The sequence below is a fragment of the Mus caroli genome, chromosome 13, assembly GCF_900094665.2.
Source record: "Mus caroli chromosome 13, CAROLI_EIJ_v1.1, whole genome shotgun sequence".
Taxonomy (NCBI): Eukaryota; Metazoa; Chordata; class Mammalia; order Rodentia; family Muridae; genus Mus; species Mus caroli.
Window position 1 is genome coordinate 7,998,269 of NC_034582.1, and position 19,916 is coordinate 8,018,184.

Here is a 19,916-nt window from a genome sequence, read left to right on the forward strand (position 1 = left end):
GGGGGGAGGAGGGCGGAGCCTGATGGCATTACTAATGATGACTTAAAGTACCTGAAACTTTTCTTGTACCTCAGGGACAGGGACAGGGTTGGTCATGAGGTCACTGAGGCCGGCATTTGGGTTGTGAGGAATTAGTTTGTACTGCCCTCCTTCTCTCTTCAGATCCAAGCCGAATATGTCAGAAAGAAGGTCACTCTCCTCTGTCAGTTCCTTCAAGTCTGTCAGGTCTTCAGAGGGCAGGGCTGACTCTAAGGGCTTCCTCTCTCCCTCCTCCTCATCTCCTCGCACCTCATCCTGAGTGGGGTCTGGCATGTTAGCTAGAAGTTCTGCCACTTTGATTTTCTTAGCACCTTCCACTAGGCTGCCCCCCAGCAACAGGCTGGAGACAATGCGGAAGAAGCCCCTGCAGACACTGGCCACGAAGTGCAAGAGGGTGACAAACACACTCCAGTAGGATGAGAAGAAGGCCAAGACCATGTCCTTCACTGTCATCTTCTTCATCCTCTTCATCTGCTTCTTCAGACTCTTCAGGCTGAGCATCCTCACGAGGGTTAGGACATTGTACCTGAGAGCAAACAGGGCTGACTGGATGGTGAGGAGGGAGAAGAAGCCCATCCGTGGGGCCTGCTCCTCTGGCCTCTCCTTCTCACTCTCTTCTTTATTCGCCAACCTCTCATTGAGATCAGACTCTGAGATCTGAGCTGCCAACTGCATCTCAAAGATGGTGTCCTCACAAAAGTTCACAAAGAGCTCCATCTTCTCCTTCTCCCCACCCTCGTTGACCACATCGAATATGAACTGCCTCTTGGACTCCTTAACCTGGGGTTTTTCCCACTGGGTTCGGCTGGATTCACTGATCTCAAAATAGACCCTTTCAATGCGCTTGGCACTGCCCATGATCTCAATGCGACCCAGGAAAGGTTGGAAGTAGTTGAGGACACTCTCTGCCAACTCCAAGAAGGTCTGCAGCCTCGTGTCATTGGGCATGTGCTCTGAGAGGTTGGTCAGCAGAACAGCCACGTTGAAGCCAATGTCCTTGGCAGGCTCATGGAACCTCTTGACAAACTCTTCATAGTCAAGTGTCTCGTTTTCATCTGTCTCTGCACAGGACAGCAGGAACTCAGTCTCTGACTGGGTGTAGTGCTTGTGGCTCTCCATGGCTTTGTGGAAGTCTCTCTTGGAAATGACCCCTTTGCCATCAGGGTCATACTCTTTGAATGTGTCAGAGGATGTTAAGTCCTTCAGCTTCAGAAACATGTCAAAGAACTTGAGGATCATCTCTACATTGTTGGACGACTCCACAAGCATGTCCACCATCTGTTTGCCTATTGTTCCATTCACCACATTACCTGGAGGAAAAGCATTTGTAGATGTTTAAAAAATGAGCACTTTTGACAAAGCTGGTATCTACAATCAATCAATCAATCAATAATCCATCATGCAGAACTGGGATTAAACATGAACCCAAGTCACTGATTTAAATTTCCTTCCAGTCGATGAGGCCTCAAGAACATACGGATAATTATTTCTAATCTAACATCTCAAAAGGTGATTAAAGAAACACTGGAAGAGCCTTGATCACAAAGAATTAGGTTCCACACATAAAATCATATTTCTGGGCCTGTGAGATGGTTTATCAGATAAGGGTACTTCTTGCTGCAACTGACAGCTTGAGTACCCCTCTCATTTCTCCTTTTTTTTACTTCTCCCTTGCTCTCTTTCCCTCCCTCCCTCCATCACTGTTTTAGAACGGAAACCATGATCCTGTATCTCCTCATGGTCCAGAGTTTGGAGTTAGAAATGAAGAGATTATCAATAAGCTTCAGAAAAATGGGGTTATTTTATAAATAGAAATCCCACAGAAGATTGTCTTCCTAGAACATGGAGTTCTATGAACCCCCAAACAGGTAGATAATTGGCAAGATGCCACGGATGTTTCTGTAACATGTTTGTGTAGTAGACACATGTGGTGAAGAGCCTGAGGTAGGCTTTCAGGAACGCCTGAGAGAAATTATCTTAATTAAAATGACTGGTGTTAGAAGACCCATCTTACTTGTGGGTAGGACTATCCTCTGGGCAGAGGGTCCTGGAGAAAAGAGCTGAGCACTAGCAGGCATGTGTTCATTGCAATCTGCTCTCTTGTTGTGGAGGCAACCAACCAGCTACTTCAAGCCCCTTCCACCTTAATTCCTTCCCCAAGATACAATGTGCCACAGAAATAACCATTTCTCCACTAAGCTGCTTTTATCAGGAAATGATATCATAGCAAGAAGAAAAGAAACTAAGACACCCAGCAATGCATGGGAGCTGCTGGACACTGCTTGCTGGTGTGAGGTCTCGCTACATGATGATACCAAATAAGAGCACAAATTTCTCTGAAAAGGATAAAAGAGAACTTGAAAGTAAGTGCACATTTCAGGTCTTACCTTCTAGCATAGACAGCAGCATGACCACCATGTCCTTCTGGAGATCCATAAGTTCTTTTAAGAGCTCAATCTGGCTGGAATCCTAGAAACAATGGATTGCGTTTGAGAGAAGGGGAAGAGAATGTGGCCAGATCACGTCAGTCTCACAGAGAACTTTCTGGTTGAAGATACTAAGCCCCTTAAGGCACTGTAGAACTATAGAATGTCAAATATAAACACATGGCTTACTGAAAATAAATTGTTGATGAAGTAACGAACTTCACTGCTCACTTTGATGTGTGTTTGCTGAAGTACCTGCAAGAACATGTGCCCGACAGGTGTGTAGAAGAATCCAAGTCCTGGGAATCATGCTAAGGCCGGACAAGATTCAGCTGTGCAGATATTGGACACATTTTCACTTGAAAAGGAAACAATTTTTCTTCACTCTGACATTTCTTCTTACTCTTTTTTATATGTATATATTTATAAAGTGTGCACATGTGTGCATGTGGGCATGCTCATATCCCACTGTAAGCATGTAGAGGCCATAGGACAGTTTTCAGGTAGTGGCTCTCTCCTTCCACCATGTGTGTCCTGGGGACCAAAGTTGGTCCCCAGGCTTGGCAGCTAGTGCCTTCATCCTCTTAGACACCTCTCTTCTGACCCTAACACTTGCATTTGTTCTATCATGTGCTGGGCACCCCTTACCAAAGGTGTGTCAGACCATTAGATACCAGCAAGATGCCTTGCATCAGAGAGGGTGCCAGGATGAGATTATTTTTTTTCTATTCATGCATCTTTAATTTGAAATGGGAATTAAAGGTAAGGAAGCAAGAAGTTATTTCTAACAGACTTTGCAAATTTACATCAAAACATGTTCCCTTTTTTATCTTTATAACCACTGTCTTCTCTTTGACTTTCAGAAAGTTGCTTCCCTGGTAGCTTGAATGTCATCTTTGCTTCTGTGTGACCCTGTAAGAACTTCCCCTTTTTCACTTTTGCTTGTGTGTGACCCTGTAAAAACTTCCACTCCTTAACAAATTTATCACAAGTTTCAAATCCCTTTTCAGTATCCATAAGAGGGAAGAAAATCCCCAGTGAACAAAGAACAGAGAATGAGTCGGGAGCCAATGGCTTTCTTCTGCACCTTATGGGTACCTGGAGTTACACGCACATACCCAACACACACACACACACACACACACACACACACACATGTTTTTTTAAAGCATTTACCTTAATTAGCTATATGATATGTTATTTATGAGTTCAATAAAAATAAAGTGATTTTATTACAAAATAAATTAAAATTTTAAAATGAAGTAATTGATATAGATTAAAAGACCCTTAGGGGAGAGATATAAAGAGATAATATCAGATTTAAGGAAGCAAGTATAGTTGGTGGCTCTAGTCCATGTTGTACCTACTCAGTTAAAGGCATTGACTTACCTGAGACAGCTTCATCTGCATGTGTGCAAATACATGAAGGAAGCCCACAACAGCATCCCACAGCCTGCTGTGTGCCAGGCTCTGCTGATTTCCAGTACAAGGGCCCTGCAGCATGAACAGAGAGACAATGATCATTTAGGATCATTTATTGGCCCAAGGAAACTTTAGGGAATAAAGAAATCTTACTCTCTGTTCACACATCTCATTACCAGGTCCTTATCTATGAAGATAGAGGCATAAAATGCAAGAGATATGGTAGGGATAAGGTGCCCTCAACAGTTGGTGTCCAACCTGCAATTACCTAGTTAAGTGTACCTAAAAATGTCTCAGGGATTTTGTCAGTTTGTTTTTGTATGAATACTAACACACTGGGGATACTAATCATTTCTTCTATTTAGAGGAAAAGAGGAGGGTACTGATGGCTTGGTTGTTCAGTCAAATTGATAGTTACTACCTTGTGTAGAAAAAATACATTAAACTAGTGTGGCGGCAAAGACCTGTGGTACCAACAAGAGGGAGGAGTTCAAGGTCGTCTCTGGCTACTTAGTAGCTAGAGACCAGTCTGCAGTCTGCACTCCATGAGACCCTTCCAGAAAACAAAGACAACCACCAACAATAAACATGAAAATATGCTTAAGGAGGAAAAGAACATTTTTTTCTATTCCTAACTAAGTAATGTAGATACAATATTCACAAAGGAAACAACTCTCATGTTTTGTTGTTGAATTATTTCGCAAACAGTGTAGCCACTGACAGTTTTTAAGTTAATATTTATCATTAATCTCATAAATCCTAAATTCAAAGGAACTGAATCTGTTATAATATATACATATATATATATATATATATAATATATACATATATAGTTTTGGAAAGCTATTGGCTGAAAGAGCTCTAGGCTTCAGTCTCCCTTAGAACATAAACCAAGCTACATCATTATAACATGAGCTCAATAGTCAGGGACAAACAAGCAAAGCAACCGCTAATTAGAAGCCTTATTATTCAGCCAATATATATTAATATACATAAAAAGCAGTTCCTTAAATATATACTACATATTAGACACATTATTTAAAATACTCCCAGAAACACAGGATAAAAGTACTCCCACCCTGCCCCCTTGAGGGAGCACTGACTCAATTGCAGGCTGGTTTGGCCTGATTTATAAATAGGTAACTTGTTGAACTCTCAAGTAATTCTTATAAATAAAATTCAGTGATTGTTAAACTCAAATTTTAACTTGGGAGAGGGAAATGGTTCAATGGATAAAAAGGACTGCGTGAGACTGATGAGATTAATTAATCCCTGTGATCTACATTTAAAAGAAAAGCCAGATTCAGAGGGTACATGTGTAATCTTAGTCCTTTTATATGGAGGTAGAGGCAGGATTGTAAGGAGCTTTGCAGGCAAGCTAGACTGGAGTACTTTCCACAGAAATGAAAATAAGAGAGATTGCCTTGCGACAAGGTACAAGACTGTGGTAAAATCTGCCCTCAAAACAATAATCTGTGGCATTTTGTTGCTAGTGAAGTGCATCTGCAACACACTAACACCTGGTGCAGGTATCAGAGAGAAAAGATCCCAAGATTACAGGTGAACAGCAGAAAACCAGCTTGGCCTTTGTTTAGTGACAATTTCCTCTGGGACATATTTAAGGTTCTAAATTGGAGTAAGAGTTTTGCATCACACTGGGCTAACTAGGACTTGTGGAGCAGTCCTGAAAACGCAACAGTGGCAAGCCTAAGGCTGAACATGCACTATAACCTTACCAAATGAATAGTGTAGCAACCCATTATTTTGGACTAAAACCTGCTGGAAATCAAAATTGAGCCATTCGTGATAAGCTTCCAGGTTACAAAGTCAAAAGTGAAGCTGTTACCCTGACCTTCAAATCAGCTGAAAAGAAAATGGCTTTAATTCTGAGATCTTGTCCCCTTGGGAAGACCAGGAAAGTGCTTCCTCATCAGGATCCTGACACAAAAATCAAACCTAAGTCTGACCCTTTATCCTGATGCTGGTCGGTTACTCTTTGTAGATCATTTTGACTCCCTGGTCCTGAAGACAGGGAGAGTGACTAGCCTGCAATCTTCAGCTTCTTTGGTTCTTTCTTCCAGCTCATTGATGGACTTCTTTTATTTTACCAAATGAAGTGCTGTCCCATTCCAGAATTGGGAAATAATGCTAACTATGACAGGAAATGATATTATGTGATTTCACCCACGTAAATCCTTCAAAGCTAAAAGGATGTAGTGTACATTCAAGAACCTGCTCCCCCTTAGGCTGCTTATGTCTGGGAGCTGTTAGCAAATCTAAACACAGGCTCTTAGATGCTACCTTTTAATTATTCCTGTGCAACTTCAACCTCACTGTCTCTGAACTACTATAAACTACGTGTTAACAACCCAGTTTCTCATCTCTTTCCTTCCTTTCATAATTATTGAGTGTTCAACAGTTACTACAGGACCTAGAAATGTAGCATTACACAAACTACTCCTCTAGAGCCTCTCTAATGACCACAGTTTCACTGTGTCTAGTTGTATACACCAACCTCATATTTAGTGTAGATATTGGTAAAGAGAAGGCAAAGAATGAACTGAAGGGCTGGGGAGATAGGTGAGAGGCCCAGCATGCACAGGGCAGCTCACAACGGCCTGGAATTTTAGCTCCAGGATATCTGACACTCTCTTCTGACTTCTCTGGGCACCCACACATACAAAAAATAAATACATGAATAATATATATATATATATATATATATACACATATATACATATACACACACATATATACATACATATATATGTACATACATATATAATTAATTTTTAATTCAATAGGAATGTGGAGTATATTTTAGGTGCAATACATTTTCTATGAATTCAATAACTGATTAAATTCTATCTCTGTCTAGCTATCTATCTATCTATCTAGCTATCTATCTATCATCTATCTATCTATCAACTATCTACCTTACATCTATCTGTAAGTACTGGAGATTGAACCTAGAGCTAGGCATGTGCTTTCCTTCTGACCTATATCTGCCCTTTTTACTTTTTATTTTGCGACAGGATCTACTAACTTGGCCATGTTGCTGAGGTTAGAACTCACTCTGCAGCCTAGACAGGCATTGGATTTAAGAGTTTTCTACCTCACGTGGTGATTTGCAGGAATGACAAGTCTGTGCCCCCGGGCCCTGTTCAGAAGAGTCTCTTTAAAACGGTTGTCTCTGTCTCTCTTTACACAGCTGAAATGCTTGCTGCTTACCTGGATGTACTCCGTGAGCGTGTTGAACACCTGCTTCGCCACTTGAATGGCTTTGGAAAAGTTACGCTGCCCCTGCTCATCTATGATGTCCTTGCCAGAGTAGTACCAATAGAAATCACTAATGGACTCCTGGAAAACAGAGACCATGCTGTGGACGGGCATTAGCCAGTTCACACTGACCCAACCAAGCTTGGACGCCAGCATAGAGAGATCTTAAACACAGTGGCAAAAGGAAAGCTGTGAAATAAACACCTGTCACCAGCAACCTCCCCAAGGGCAAGGTGTGGGAAAACCCCATTACCTCCAACAACACCCCTACCGAAATAACAAGCAGAGAACTTAGCTTTGAAAATTGCTTTCTGATGACCATAGATTTGACAAGGGGAATAATTCAGGAAACTAATGTACTTGTCTGCTGAGTGAATTTAGATGTTTATAAAGTGATCCTGGTAAGTAGGCAGGCCATGGAACAACATTTTAGAGGTTACAGATGTCTGCCCTCCTTTTTCTCCAAAGAAACCATGAGTATTTCACCAAGGTGAGTCTATAGCTAGGAGCTATGGAGATCCTAACTTCGGTAGCTAAGGACAGTGGCTGGCCTGCTCATGATCATTGACAGCCTCAAGCAGGCTCCTATGACATCGATATTCACAGAAATGTTCCATGTCAACACATTTTCAAGAGCTCTTCATTGTCTAAACAAATGACATAATTTTGTTAAAGATATGAACTACATTTGACTTTGGTAACATAGTCTCAGAACTTGCAAATATTTTTTTTTTCAGAAGTGCCTTTAGATATATTTGCTTCATAGGGGACCTTTCTCCCATTAAGGAGAGGAAGGGTGAGAAGAGGGAAGAAATGAAGTTAGGGGAGAGAGAGTAAGGCAGGGTGGGAGGGAGGGAGAAAGAAAGGGGTGAGGCAAAAGAAGGGAGAAAGATGAAGAAAAGAAAAGAAAAGAGCAGAAGAGAGGCAAGGAAGAGAAAAGAGGGGAGGAGAGAAGAGGGGAGGAAAGGGGAAGGAAAGGGAAGGGAAGGGAGGGCAGGAGAGGGCAGGGCAAGGCAGGGGAGGGGAGGGGAGGACAGGACAGGGCAGGGAAATGGAGGGGAAGGGTGGGGAGGAGAGACTAAACTGGCCATACTTCTTCATTTTCAAAGGAAGATAGGCCTGGCCTGGTGATGTCATGTTATAATCCCAGCTGTTGATGGTAGAACAGCCTAAGACAAAGCTCGAAAGTTTAAAGGCTTCCTGGGATATAGAGGGAGTTCAAGGCTTTGAGTTAGAATCCTGATACCAGGGAGAATTTTTTTAAAAGATATTAAAGAAAAAGCTGGAAGCTTAAATTTCTACATCTGTCTGCCTGCCTGCCTTCCTTCCTTTCTCCCTTCCTTCCTTCCTTCCTTCCTTCCTTCCTTCCTTCCTTCCTTCCTTCCTTCATCTTCTTTCTTTCTTTCTTTCTTTCTTTCTTTCTTTCTTTCTTTCTTTTATAGGACACTGAGAGAAATAAAACCTTTATGGAGCCACTGTCATTGTACAGCCTCATCCCTTGGCTACAACGTGGCAAACTGGTTAAACATAATTAGAGTGTCCAAAGCATTTTTAAGCAACAAGGTTTTGGGTTAAATTTTATTTTATTTTATTTTTCTTTTGGTTTTTCGAGACAGGGTTTCTCTAAATCAGTGAAAATACTAAGACAACAGTAAAACTCAGTTTGGTGTGCCAGGAGGCAGTGGGGTGGACTTGCTTTTGTATCTTTGTATCTCTCTCCCTAGAGGTGACTCAACAGCAGGAACAGTGTGTCAAAGTGCTTCACAAAACAAACTAAAATACTATTGACCTCAGAAGGAGAGGTTACAAAAAGTAGAATTATAGGAAGATTGAAATCAAAGGTAAAGCTCACATTTTAGCCAGAAATCCACACACATTCAAACCCACTTAGCATTCCTGCGGTTGGCCAGCTGACCCTAGTGTCACGCATGGCTGGCAGATGCGACCACTTACCTGCACTCGAAGGAGGTAGTCCACGGTAGAGATGATGATATTAACTGTGGTGTTGTTGCCCGTCTGAGTTCTCAGGTAATTCTGAAAGTCTACACAAAACCAAATTTTTTTTATTAAAAGCCCCTCAGAAGTACAAGTAAGGTGACCCTACAAGTCAATGATGCCACAAAACCATAACATTAGTGTGGCCAGAGGCTTGTTTGTCTGATCTCTTAAACATGAAATCATTCACATTTCCTATAAACCTCCAGTTAACTCGTGGTAGAGAGTCTGCCTCATATGTGTAAGACCCCAGGTTCAATTTCCAGCCACATAAATGAAAAGCAAAATGAGTGATGATCTCCCCAAACCTACTTCACAGAAGGCCAGTGCTCAGCTCCAGACTAAGACATTGCTAGTATCAGCTCATCCCATGTTCTAGAGATCTGGATATATAAGTGACTGGGGATGTTTCCACCCTTGAGGACATAAAATGGAATTATCTATTCAGGAACCGTGTGCTCTCAAGTTCTACACAAAAATGTTTGGAAGACAAAGGTGACATTGAGTAAGGAGTATTTCCTCTCCGTTTGGAACTGCACACTGGCCCAGAGCTGGGTATAAAAACCAGGAAATAGAAATACATCAAGCAACATAGACAAATGTATGCCCAAGGTCAATAAAAATCAGGAAAAAAAAAGATAGCCATCCACATTACTGTGAAGCTATCTAAATTATTATCATCATCATTATTATCACCACCACCACCACATCCCTTGTTTTCACTAACATTAAAATAATAGGAAGATCAAGAAAGCCAGGAACATGGTACATTCTTGTAATCTCAGCATTTGGGAGGCAGGGGCTGGAGGAGGCTGGTGTACACAGCCAGTTTGGAGCTAGCAAGGCTAGTAAGACTTTGTCTCAAAAAACTAGGAGGGAGAGGGGAAAGAGAAGTAAAGAAAGCTGGGAAGGGAGTGAGAAAGAGTGGAAATGGGAGGGGGGAACAAGGGACTGAGGAGGGAGAGAGGGGTGGATTGGATGGATGGATGGATGGATGGATGGATGGATGGATGGATGGAAAGACAGATGGATGCATGGATGGATGCATGGAGGCAGTCAGGCATGGATAGAGGGAAGGAGGCAGGGAGGGAAGTGGAGAGAGAGGGAGGGAGGCAGGGAGGGAAGGAGGCAGGAAGGGAAGGAGAGAGAGGGAGGGAGGGAGGCAAGGAAGGAGGGAGGCAGAGAGCCAAGCAGGGAGGGAGGAAGGGAAGGAGAGAGAAAGGCAAGAAGGCACTCAGGGAGAGAGGGAGGGAGAGAGGCAGGGATGGAGGGAGGAAGGGGGCAGGAAGAAAAGCAGAAAGAGGGAGGGAGAGAGGCAGGGAAGGAGGGAGGCAGGAATAGGGGCAGAGAGACAAACAGGAAGGAAGGCAAGCAGGGAGAGAGGGAGGGAGGGGCAGAAGGAGGGAAGAAGGGAGGGAAGCAAAGACAGAAGGAAGTGAAGATGAAAAACTATTTAAAGATTTTAAAAGCATCAGTTCCACCTATCAACTGCCATGGTGCAGAGCTCAGTGCCTGCAAAACAATGCTCAGGTGTGTCCCACCAACTCAGAAGCCGAAGCCCAGTCAGAAGCCAAGGGTGTCTGCCTTCATAGCAGAGCACCTCACTTCCTGGCCACCATCTGCATGGATCACACATCACCCACCTGAGTTGTGCCCCTCACAAAGCAGCTGCAGGAATCGGAAGAGGTCACAGGTGAACTCGTCATCCTGCAGAACCTTCTCCCCTGTGGGAAGGACAGAGGATGAACAGTGACCATCCCCAGGAGTGCCCTCCCACTTGCCCCCACCTCCAACACTTGCACATCCAGCTAGCAGCTTTCTGCACCCAGAACAGAACCACGTCCCAGCCACCACCGGGCTTCTATCTGAAGCTCCTGGGATCATGCGCTTGGCAGATAGATGTGCTTTTTTCTTTATCAGAAAAGAACAGGTCAATCTTAAAATTCGGGGTTCTCTCTGTTAGAAGTAGCAGCATGGGTTGGCAACATTTTACAAATAACCCAAAGGTTGAGCCTTCCTTCCCTGATACCTTGTGTCGTGAATAGTAATGAACTCTACATCTTTTATAAATATTAGACTCTCTTTGCTCTTGGAGGCATGACCACATGGTTCATTGGCAAAGCCACTAACAAACAAAACAACACTCAGTATTTCTTTTAATAAATTATAATTAAAAGATCTTCGTGAATATTGTCAACTGCTAGAAATGGTCAACCCATGTTAACTTTTCATCAACCTGTCAACTAACTAAAAAAGGCAGTAGCTCGGGTGTCTCAAATAAAGATGCCTAGTGGGGCAGTGTTTTCAGAGGATGGGGAGGATTGTCCCTGTGAAACCCCATGAAAGACTTAGGAGCTCAGCTGAGAGCTGATCACTAACAGAGAAAGGTAGGAAGACAAGATGGCCGGCCCTTGGGCAGAAGCCATGTTGAATTATAAAAAGTATACATACATCATGATTAATACTGAAGACTTAGGAAAGGGCTTGATCCCTTACCTATTTTGCAATTCACAATCCCAGTTTCCTTCTAGACACAAAAGCACAAGGAAAGAAACAAACACGAAACAGCATCACACAAATGAAAACTGATTGTTAAAGCAAAATAATGTGCAACTGGGAAAAAAATGTCAACGTTATGAATGTCTTCTTAGGAATGTGTATTATTTAGAAAGAAAAATGACCAAAAAAAAAAAGCTGCTTTGCCAGTGAATGGATGTACTAATGTATTTAAATAAAATAATAGCTGTTCAGGCTGGGAAGAGTTGGGGTTGAGAAAGGACACTATGCAATCAATGCTCATGGGCTCAGCTAGATAGATGAATGATCATGGAGACACGAGAGCTGATGGACTTACCAGTCCGTAGTCTGTGACTTTCAAAGTGAGAGGCTTCATATAATGGTAGGGGTAGGAAGCAAAACCATTTTGGTAACTAATGTAAACATTAAAAATGTATATATAATCATTGCACCTGTTTCCCTACTCACTCCCAAGAAATGATAAAAATCACCAAGCACATCAATCTACTGATGCAGCAAATTCAGAGAGTAAGAGGAACCCCCACACATGGCTGATAAGTCCATTCCTCAACGCTTAGGTCCATGATAGGAGAACAGTTTAGGCTGATAGACAAGCTAAACTCTCCATTGATGATTCAAGGTATCATTTTCATGAGCCGTATAAATCAGAAGACTCTTCAAAATGATATTGAAATCAAACGATTATGAATTCATTCAGACATATTGATTCTTTCCCTGTGGGCCCATTAATATTTTTTTTATTTCAGAAAATGAAAAACCGCATAGTATGTATGTATGTATGTATGTATGTATGTATGTACGTATTTTTTTCAATGTTCAAAATGTCAATGGCCTTGTGGAAACTATTCAGAAAAAAATAACTCTAAAGTAACAACACTGAGGTAGTCCATTTGTGTGTCCAGCAGGCAATACATTACAATCAGACTTTCATTATTGTTGCCATAGTGACTATAAACTGAAACACATATAAGAAACTTCATTTATTTATAAGCACATCACACACATTAGAAGAATGGGGAAGATGGGAGGACAGGAGTGGATGGGCCAAGCCTCTGCTCACTATCAGTGATGCCAGGTATATCCTAGGACACTCTGCTTCATGAACTCACTACTATTCAACTAAAATGCTGCCATCACCCATGCTGCCAATATGTGATCTAGTAACAGAGACAGAAGATGGCTTTATGTCTGCAGATGGTGCACAATCAAAGGTCTGTTTGTGTTATATGCAAAAGAAAGTCCCCTGTCAGATGCAAACTAATAGCAATAATAAGTAATGAAATGGAGGAGTCATATGGAGTTGAAAGTGTTTTTACATTTGTAATGGTCCTATGGGGGATGATATGAATAATATGAAGCATATCCCTCTGCTTAGGATGTCCAATACACAGATGGAACTGTTTAGATGCTGTTGCTTGTGAGGACTTTGTTCTTTGCTTCTTAGTTATTTCTGTCTATAAGATGAGGCCACCATGTAGCCTGCCAACTGCTCTACATCCTCTACAGTGTGCTTATAAATTATAAAGATGGGAGCAACATGCCTGCCTGAGAGACTGTTATTTGCCCATATTTAACTGTATGTATAGCTTAGGAAAATCATCACCCTCATTGAAAGGTAGCTACGTATTCACAATATTTTAAAATTTCATTATGAAGAAACCACATAGACCTTCTTCATTTAAAGAAAGAATGAAACAGAGATGCCAATTTTATGTGACCTAATAAAATTAACACATGTTATTCCTACAGTTGATTTACCTGGGCTACGCAACAAAGAGTATCTGTTTAAGATCAATTAGACATATGTGCTGCAGTAGAGATGTGTGTATGTCTGTGTCTTTATGTAGAACTAGGGATTATTCAGAACGACCATGATACCATTTGAAGTTCTTAGCCTCTTTCCCAGATAAAACTTAGATTGATTGCTAATATTAATGGATAATTAATTGGCAATACTTATGAATAGATCCATAAATTTTAGTGTCATACATAAGAATTATATTTAGTATATACATAAAAATAATTGAAAAGGGATAGATCTCAAAGACTCATTGTTATAGGGTCCTGTTATATCCATATTTCTAATAATAAGTATCTGTACCAAGGAAGTTTCCGCATAATCTCTCATTTAAATAAATCTCAAAAATGCCCTCATGATAACAGAAAAAAATAATTTCAAACTGATTTTTAGAGGACTTAGATATCTGTTTTATGTGATATCAAACTGAAGAACTAATTCTGAAGACACTATTAAGTAGCTAGAAACTTGGGAATTTCATTGCCTGGGTTTAGTTCCAACATCACCTCTTAAGAAACATCATCATAATTTCTGTAGTTATTTTACAATACAGCTAGCAACTAACGTCTTAAAACAGGTTCTCAGCTCACATTTAGTGACCATGAGCTTGTGCTAGAAACAGGATTTCATTTAGACTTAAATAATATAAATTAAGTTGGTATAATCTATTTTACAATTCAAGAAATAACTTGGAATGTAGGGAACTCATAAAGTCATTTGCTGGTAAAAGATCTGAGTCCAGAGACTGTCAGTAAACATACAAATGTCTCCTCTAGGCCCAGTGTCTTTCTAGATGAACAATAACCTGAACATGAGTAACCCTGAAGTCTGATGGAGGAGGCAGGCAGAGAACAGTATATTTCTAGATTTCATGGTCTTTCTGCATCAAGTGTACCATCCCAGCTAGACTTTGTAAAGTTAGCATCAGGAACTACTGAAATCTTTGACTAACAACCATCATGTATACCATATGTTCTTCACATTATAGAACCCAAGGAAACCGTTTCTATGATGTGGTTTGTAGAAAATGTAATGATTAGCTTTAACTGTCAATCTGACAAAGTCTGGAAACACCTAGGATATGGACCTTTGGACATGCCTATGAGGGATTATCTTGATTATATTAAATGACATGAGAAGACCCATCTTGACTGTGAGGGATACTAGACTATATCCATAAAGTAGAGAGAGCGAGCTATGTATAACATTCCTTGTGTTCTGTTTCTTGACAAGGGCTTCAATGTAACCAGCAAGTCACACTCTTGCTACTTTGATTCCCCACCATGATGGACTGTGCTCTTGACCTGTGAACCAAAACTGAACCTTTTCTCCCTGAAGTTGCCCTGTCAGGATGTTTGATCCTGATAGGATCCAGAAAAGATACTAACACAAGCAGTCTTTCACCTTAAGTCTCCCACTTTGCTATGGAGAAAAACAAACTCTTTACCTACTCATTTTGTGTTTGGACAAGGGCTCAAACTCATTAAGGTGCTTGAAATTTGCAGTGTACTGATTGATTTATGTCAACTTGACATAGCTAGAGTCATTTTAGAAGAGGGAGCCTCGGTTGAAAAAAATTACTCTCACAAGACTGGCCTAGGGCAAGCCTGTGGGATGTTTCTTGACTGATGACTGATAAGGGTAGCTACAGACCACACTGTAGGAAGTACTACCCATGAGCAGATAGTGCTGGGGGCTAAAGCTGGATGAGAAAGTAGCTGAGGAACAATTCAGTAAGCAGCACTCCTCCATGGCCTCTGCTTCAGTGTCTACCTCTAGGTTCCTGGCTTTAGTTCCTGCCCTGACTTTCCTCAATGGTAGAGTATGACATGTGAGTTCTAAGTGTATATAAACTCTTTCCTCACCAAGTTGTTTTGGTCATGGTGTTTAATCACAGCAACAGAAACTGAACTAAGACAAGGAACAGATGCAAAGCCTCAAAGCCATGATGCTAGGTCATACAGCCTACACGTTTGAAACAGTGTATTTTGGTAGGCTGTATCTGTAACATTCTATATATGCCACAGAACACATCTACTAAACCTGAATTAGTGAGAGACTGTGTATACAAGATGTTCCTATTTCAGAGACCAAGACAAGTTTTAAAAAAATAATAGCAGAGTGACTCTTGTTACTCAAGTGAATTAAAGTAGCCACATGCAAATTGTCAAACTTGGGGAGATTGCTTCTCTTAAGCCAGAATGTGGGCAACTCGTTGGTCACTTTTCTCCCTGAAATTCCCACTGTTCTTTGTAGTTTCTATTCAGTATTCTGGCTGACCTCTCCCTCCCTTCAGACAGTAATTGCCTTCATCAACAATGTTGTCTCAAAATACAAATTCAGCAACTGAAGGAAAATGCTCTCCAGATAAAACCCATGATCTCCTGGCAGCTGCCTTTGGAGGACCCATGGTCTGTTTATTATAGTAATGGTCCTGAGAAATCTGTGTACATTAGTGTCAGGGCAGCCCTTTTGACATATTCTTCTACAAGTGATCTTAGGACCTTCATCCCAGGTGGGACATTTAACACTGCTCATAATGTCATTTATTTAAGATTCTTCTATGATGACAGGAAGAAACAGAAATTTCTTGGCGGAGTAGATAAGATCTTGCATAGTTTCCCACTGTAAATTGAAGCCCTCCCCCGTCCCCAATCAACAAAAGGGGGTAGATTACATGTTTAATGTTCTACGAGGCTAAATGACTGATCTAATCAGTATGTCTGTCATTTGTGGAGAGCTAGAATGTTTAAAGTCCAGAACCAAACTATCTTAGACTACTTCAGCCCCATAAATTGCTATTTAAGGTGACTTAACACCATTGTAATTATTAGGGGAATCCTTTGTGATGCACAAACAGACCACTGGTATCCAACAAAAATGGCACCGGATAACAGCTGAGGCCTGCAGCAGATATTTCTTCAACTTTCTGAAACCCACCTAATGGTGTTTCCAACAATGTACTTACAATATTTTTATTTATGGTGTTCTTTGTTTTGTAACAAAAACAAAACAAAACTTTGTAAAACTGTTACCACACTGGGGTATGATATTTATGATATTTGGAGTGACCTAAATCTGTGTTCCTAGATCTTAGTCTCTTAAGGTTGGATCAAGAATCAACTCTCTCCTATTCTTTTGGAGACACGGCTTGGGTTTTTAACACTGACACCATTAACTATCTACAGTCTACACTAATCAAATTATCTCTTCAACTAGTCTTCTGACTAGGTTATTCCCAATTCTTGCTTCCATTCTGTACACTAAACTTTCATATGTTACTCTCTACAGGGAGTCCCTGACTTCTCAGACTCCCACTTCAGGCAAGATTTCACCACTATTATGACAAGTCATGACCCCAGCTGGAGGAAATTCTAGTAACTCCACTCATAAGTCAAACACTCTGAAATCATTTGCTTGTAAATCTCTATATAATATGGAATTCTCAAAAATCTTCTCCTCCCATGGCCAGGACACCAGTCAGCACATTTCAGATTCCACTAAGTGCTTCAAAGGTTTAAAAGGAAAGGTGTTTGCTTCCATGAACCAACATCAAAGTCTTTCCTAACAGCAAGGGGAAGAATAAAATATATAGGACATCAAGATTCACTTGTGAATGGAATTTGAAAAGAGAGAAAACTAGCATATGATGAAGCAATAAAAATACTTTGTATAAAAATATAGGTAGCCAGCCCTTTGAGATTAATAGAATCTTTTCTGCTTAATTAGTTAAAAGTTAATCTTAGTTACTTCAACCTCAAGTGAATTTGGCAGTCTCAACAAATATTAAAACTTTGGCTGTGGGGAGCAGGTATGGCGGTAGTCCCAAAATGGCGCCCGGGACTGCAGCCAAGTCTTATGACTTGCACCTGACTTCCTCATACACCTGAAAATAAGCCACGTCCATCGTGAGAGCTGTGCAGGTGCACCATGATGCAAGATCAAGCCATTTGACAAAGGCCAATGAACTGAGATTGCTCAGACTGGGCTGATGAGGCATAGTTGAGGGGTTATATAAGGGATTGCAATTGGGGGCGAGAGAGAGATTCCTGCGTAGAGAGATTCCTGCTTGCATGTTGAAAGGTTCCTGAATAAACTGCTTTGAGAAGAATGCTGTGTCGTCGCTCTTTTCTGCTGGTTGGAGACAGAAGCGACAAGTGGTGGCCCGTACAGGGAACCTTCTCTTCGTTCAGAACTCATCACAGTCAGGGCAGCTAGCTGGTAAGGTTCCCGGTTTTGGGACGAGTTAAGTTCTCGGATTGAGACTATAAGGTTCCCGGTTTTGGGACAAGTTGCACCAAGCACCATGGGGACTTGAGGTTTGCAGAGGAACAGGGGGTTTTACCAAAAGGGGTTTTGCCGGTCTGGAAGTTAGTGAGAAATTGCATAGAAGGTAGAGAAAGATGTGGCACAGAACTCCAGAGAGGTAATGAGGCGCTGAATCAGGTAAGAGAGGAGCGCTCTCAATTGGTTTGGGCGAGAGGGTCTGTTTGTTTCCTCAGGATCATCAACAGCCGCTGTGGGTCCTGGAGTGGTTGACCAGAGCAGTCCAAAATGAGTGGAGTGGGGATGGTGTGGATGTTCCTGGCGTTGAGGATACTTCCCGTGGTGATGACTGAAGATCCACGTTGGGGAAGCTTATCTGTGTTTTCCAAACCCATGCCACTGACGCATTCAGCATGCTTCGCTGAAGTTACCCTTTTTACCATGGGATGGGGAAATAGCTCCTGTGCAGGAACTGATACAGTTTCAGTTGAGGGGATTGCTGTGCTTTCAAATGATTCAAAATATTTCTCAGAAATGTGTGGTTGGTGTGTGGTGTGAATGGTAGTTGCACAGATCTTTCTCCTCTGAGTATGCTAGTGGGAGGGGCCTGGGGTAATGCAAATTTTTATCAGAATGGGTCTAGTGTGTTTGAAACCTCTGTATCTCAACTTGCTGGAGGACACAATGCTTCCTTTAAGGCTACGCCTGTTTGTTTGTGGCCTCCTTTTGTGTTTATTGTTTATAATGGTAGTTATGAGAATAATGTTGTTAATTGTAGTAGTGATATTTGTTATTATAGTATGTGCTGGAATGCATCTGAATCATTTAGCTGTTGTGACTAGGATGCCTCGCTTTGTACCTTGGCCTGTTCAAGCTCCTTCTGCTATGACTTTGTTTAGACCTAAGAGGGATTTTTGGCATTACTGTGACCATTGTCACTGCTATAGCAATTTCTGCCACCACAGCCATGGCTGCGGCCATATCCCTTACCTCTGTGGTACAAACTGCCATGGCTATGAGTAATTTATCCTCAAGTGTTGCAGATATCTCAGTACCTTAAGGACTGACTGGCCAGCTGGATCTACAGCTGTCTCCCACTTGAAAGAGTGGGCCAGAATTGGTGGACTTGCCCTGTGTCTGATATTAATCAGCATCCTGGCCTTTTGGTGCATTTGCCGTATACAGTTTCATCAGCGCAGAACCCAAGACTTGATGATACAGGCTTTTGCAGCAGTGGAGACAGGACAGTCTCCTCAAGTGTTGCTTGGCATGCTAGAGAAGTAGTCAATGACAGATAAGACTCCCTGGGCATGTCACCAAACGAAGACAGGGATCAAACCAAAGCTGTTTGTCTCCCAATGATGAGTAAGGGGCATTGCTGCAAGGGGCAACCTAAGACAGGCATTATCTCTGCCAAAAAAGAAAAGAGGAGAGCGGGTGTGGCGGTAGTCCCAAAATGGCGCCCGGGACTGCAGCCAAGTCTTATGACTTGCACCTGACTTCCTCATACACCTGAAAATAAGCCACGTCCATCGTGAGAGCTGCGCAGGCCCACCATGATGCAAGATCAGGCCATTTGACAAAGGCCAATGAACTGAGATTGCTCAGACTGGGCTGATGGGGCATAGTTGAGGGGTTATATAAGGGATTGCGATTGGGGACGAGAGAGAGATTTCTGCTTAGAGAGATTCCTGCTTGCATGTTGAAAGGTTCCTGAATAAACTGCTTTGAGAAGAATGCTGTGTCATCACGCTTTTCTGCTGGTCAGAGACAAAAGCGACATTTGGCATGAATAATTTTAAATTGAGCTGAGATTGGAGAAGCTTGTTTGTAGTTTAATGTTAAGGGGATACTTATTTTTAATCAAGAAAATTCTATAGAATCAGATCAACTTCAAAGGTGTATCTTGCCTATGATATCCATACAATGAGCAGAACCAAAACACAATCTCTTCTGCTGTATTCCAGAAGAATCTTTGAAAGAATAAAAACAACATGTTCAGGCTCCTGATGATGAGGTTAAAAGCTTCTGAAAAATAACAAGCTAAAAGGGATGATGGGATGAAAATATTCACATAGGCATCGTTTGTTTGTATGCTTTTCCAAGACAGGGTCTCACTATGTAGTGCTGGCTGTCCTGGAACTCAGCAGGGT

At 41.6% G+C, this 19,916-nt stretch overlaps 1 protein-coding gene across 11 annotated transcripts in view; it reads right to left on the reverse strand.

Annotated features, from left to right (window-relative positions):
* Window positions 1–19,916, reverse strand: part of Ryr2 (ryanodine receptor 2) — a 562,694-nt gene that overhangs the window by 41,678 nt on the left and 501,100 nt on the right. For 9 of the 11 annotated variants that reach the window (XM_029468301.1, XM_029468299.1, XM_029468302.1 and 6 more), the window contains 6 exons: window positions 10,805–10,885; window positions 9,120–9,208; window positions 7,119–7,247; window positions 3,855–3,959; window positions 2,427–2,508; window positions 52–1,349 (listed from right to left, as the gene is read on the reverse strand). In XM_029468301.1, the coding sequence (XP_029324161.1) occupies window positions 52–1,349; window positions 2,427–2,508; window positions 3,855–3,959; window positions 7,119–7,247; window positions 9,120–9,208; window positions 10,805–10,885 (1,784 nt within the window). The remainder of the gene's footprint in view (window positions 1–51; window positions 1,350–2,426; window positions 2,509–3,854; window positions 3,960–7,118; window positions 7,248–9,119; window positions 9,209–10,804; window positions 10,886–19,916) is intronic. The other 2 variants (XM_029468297.1, XM_029468295.1) reach the window with 1 other exon arrangement.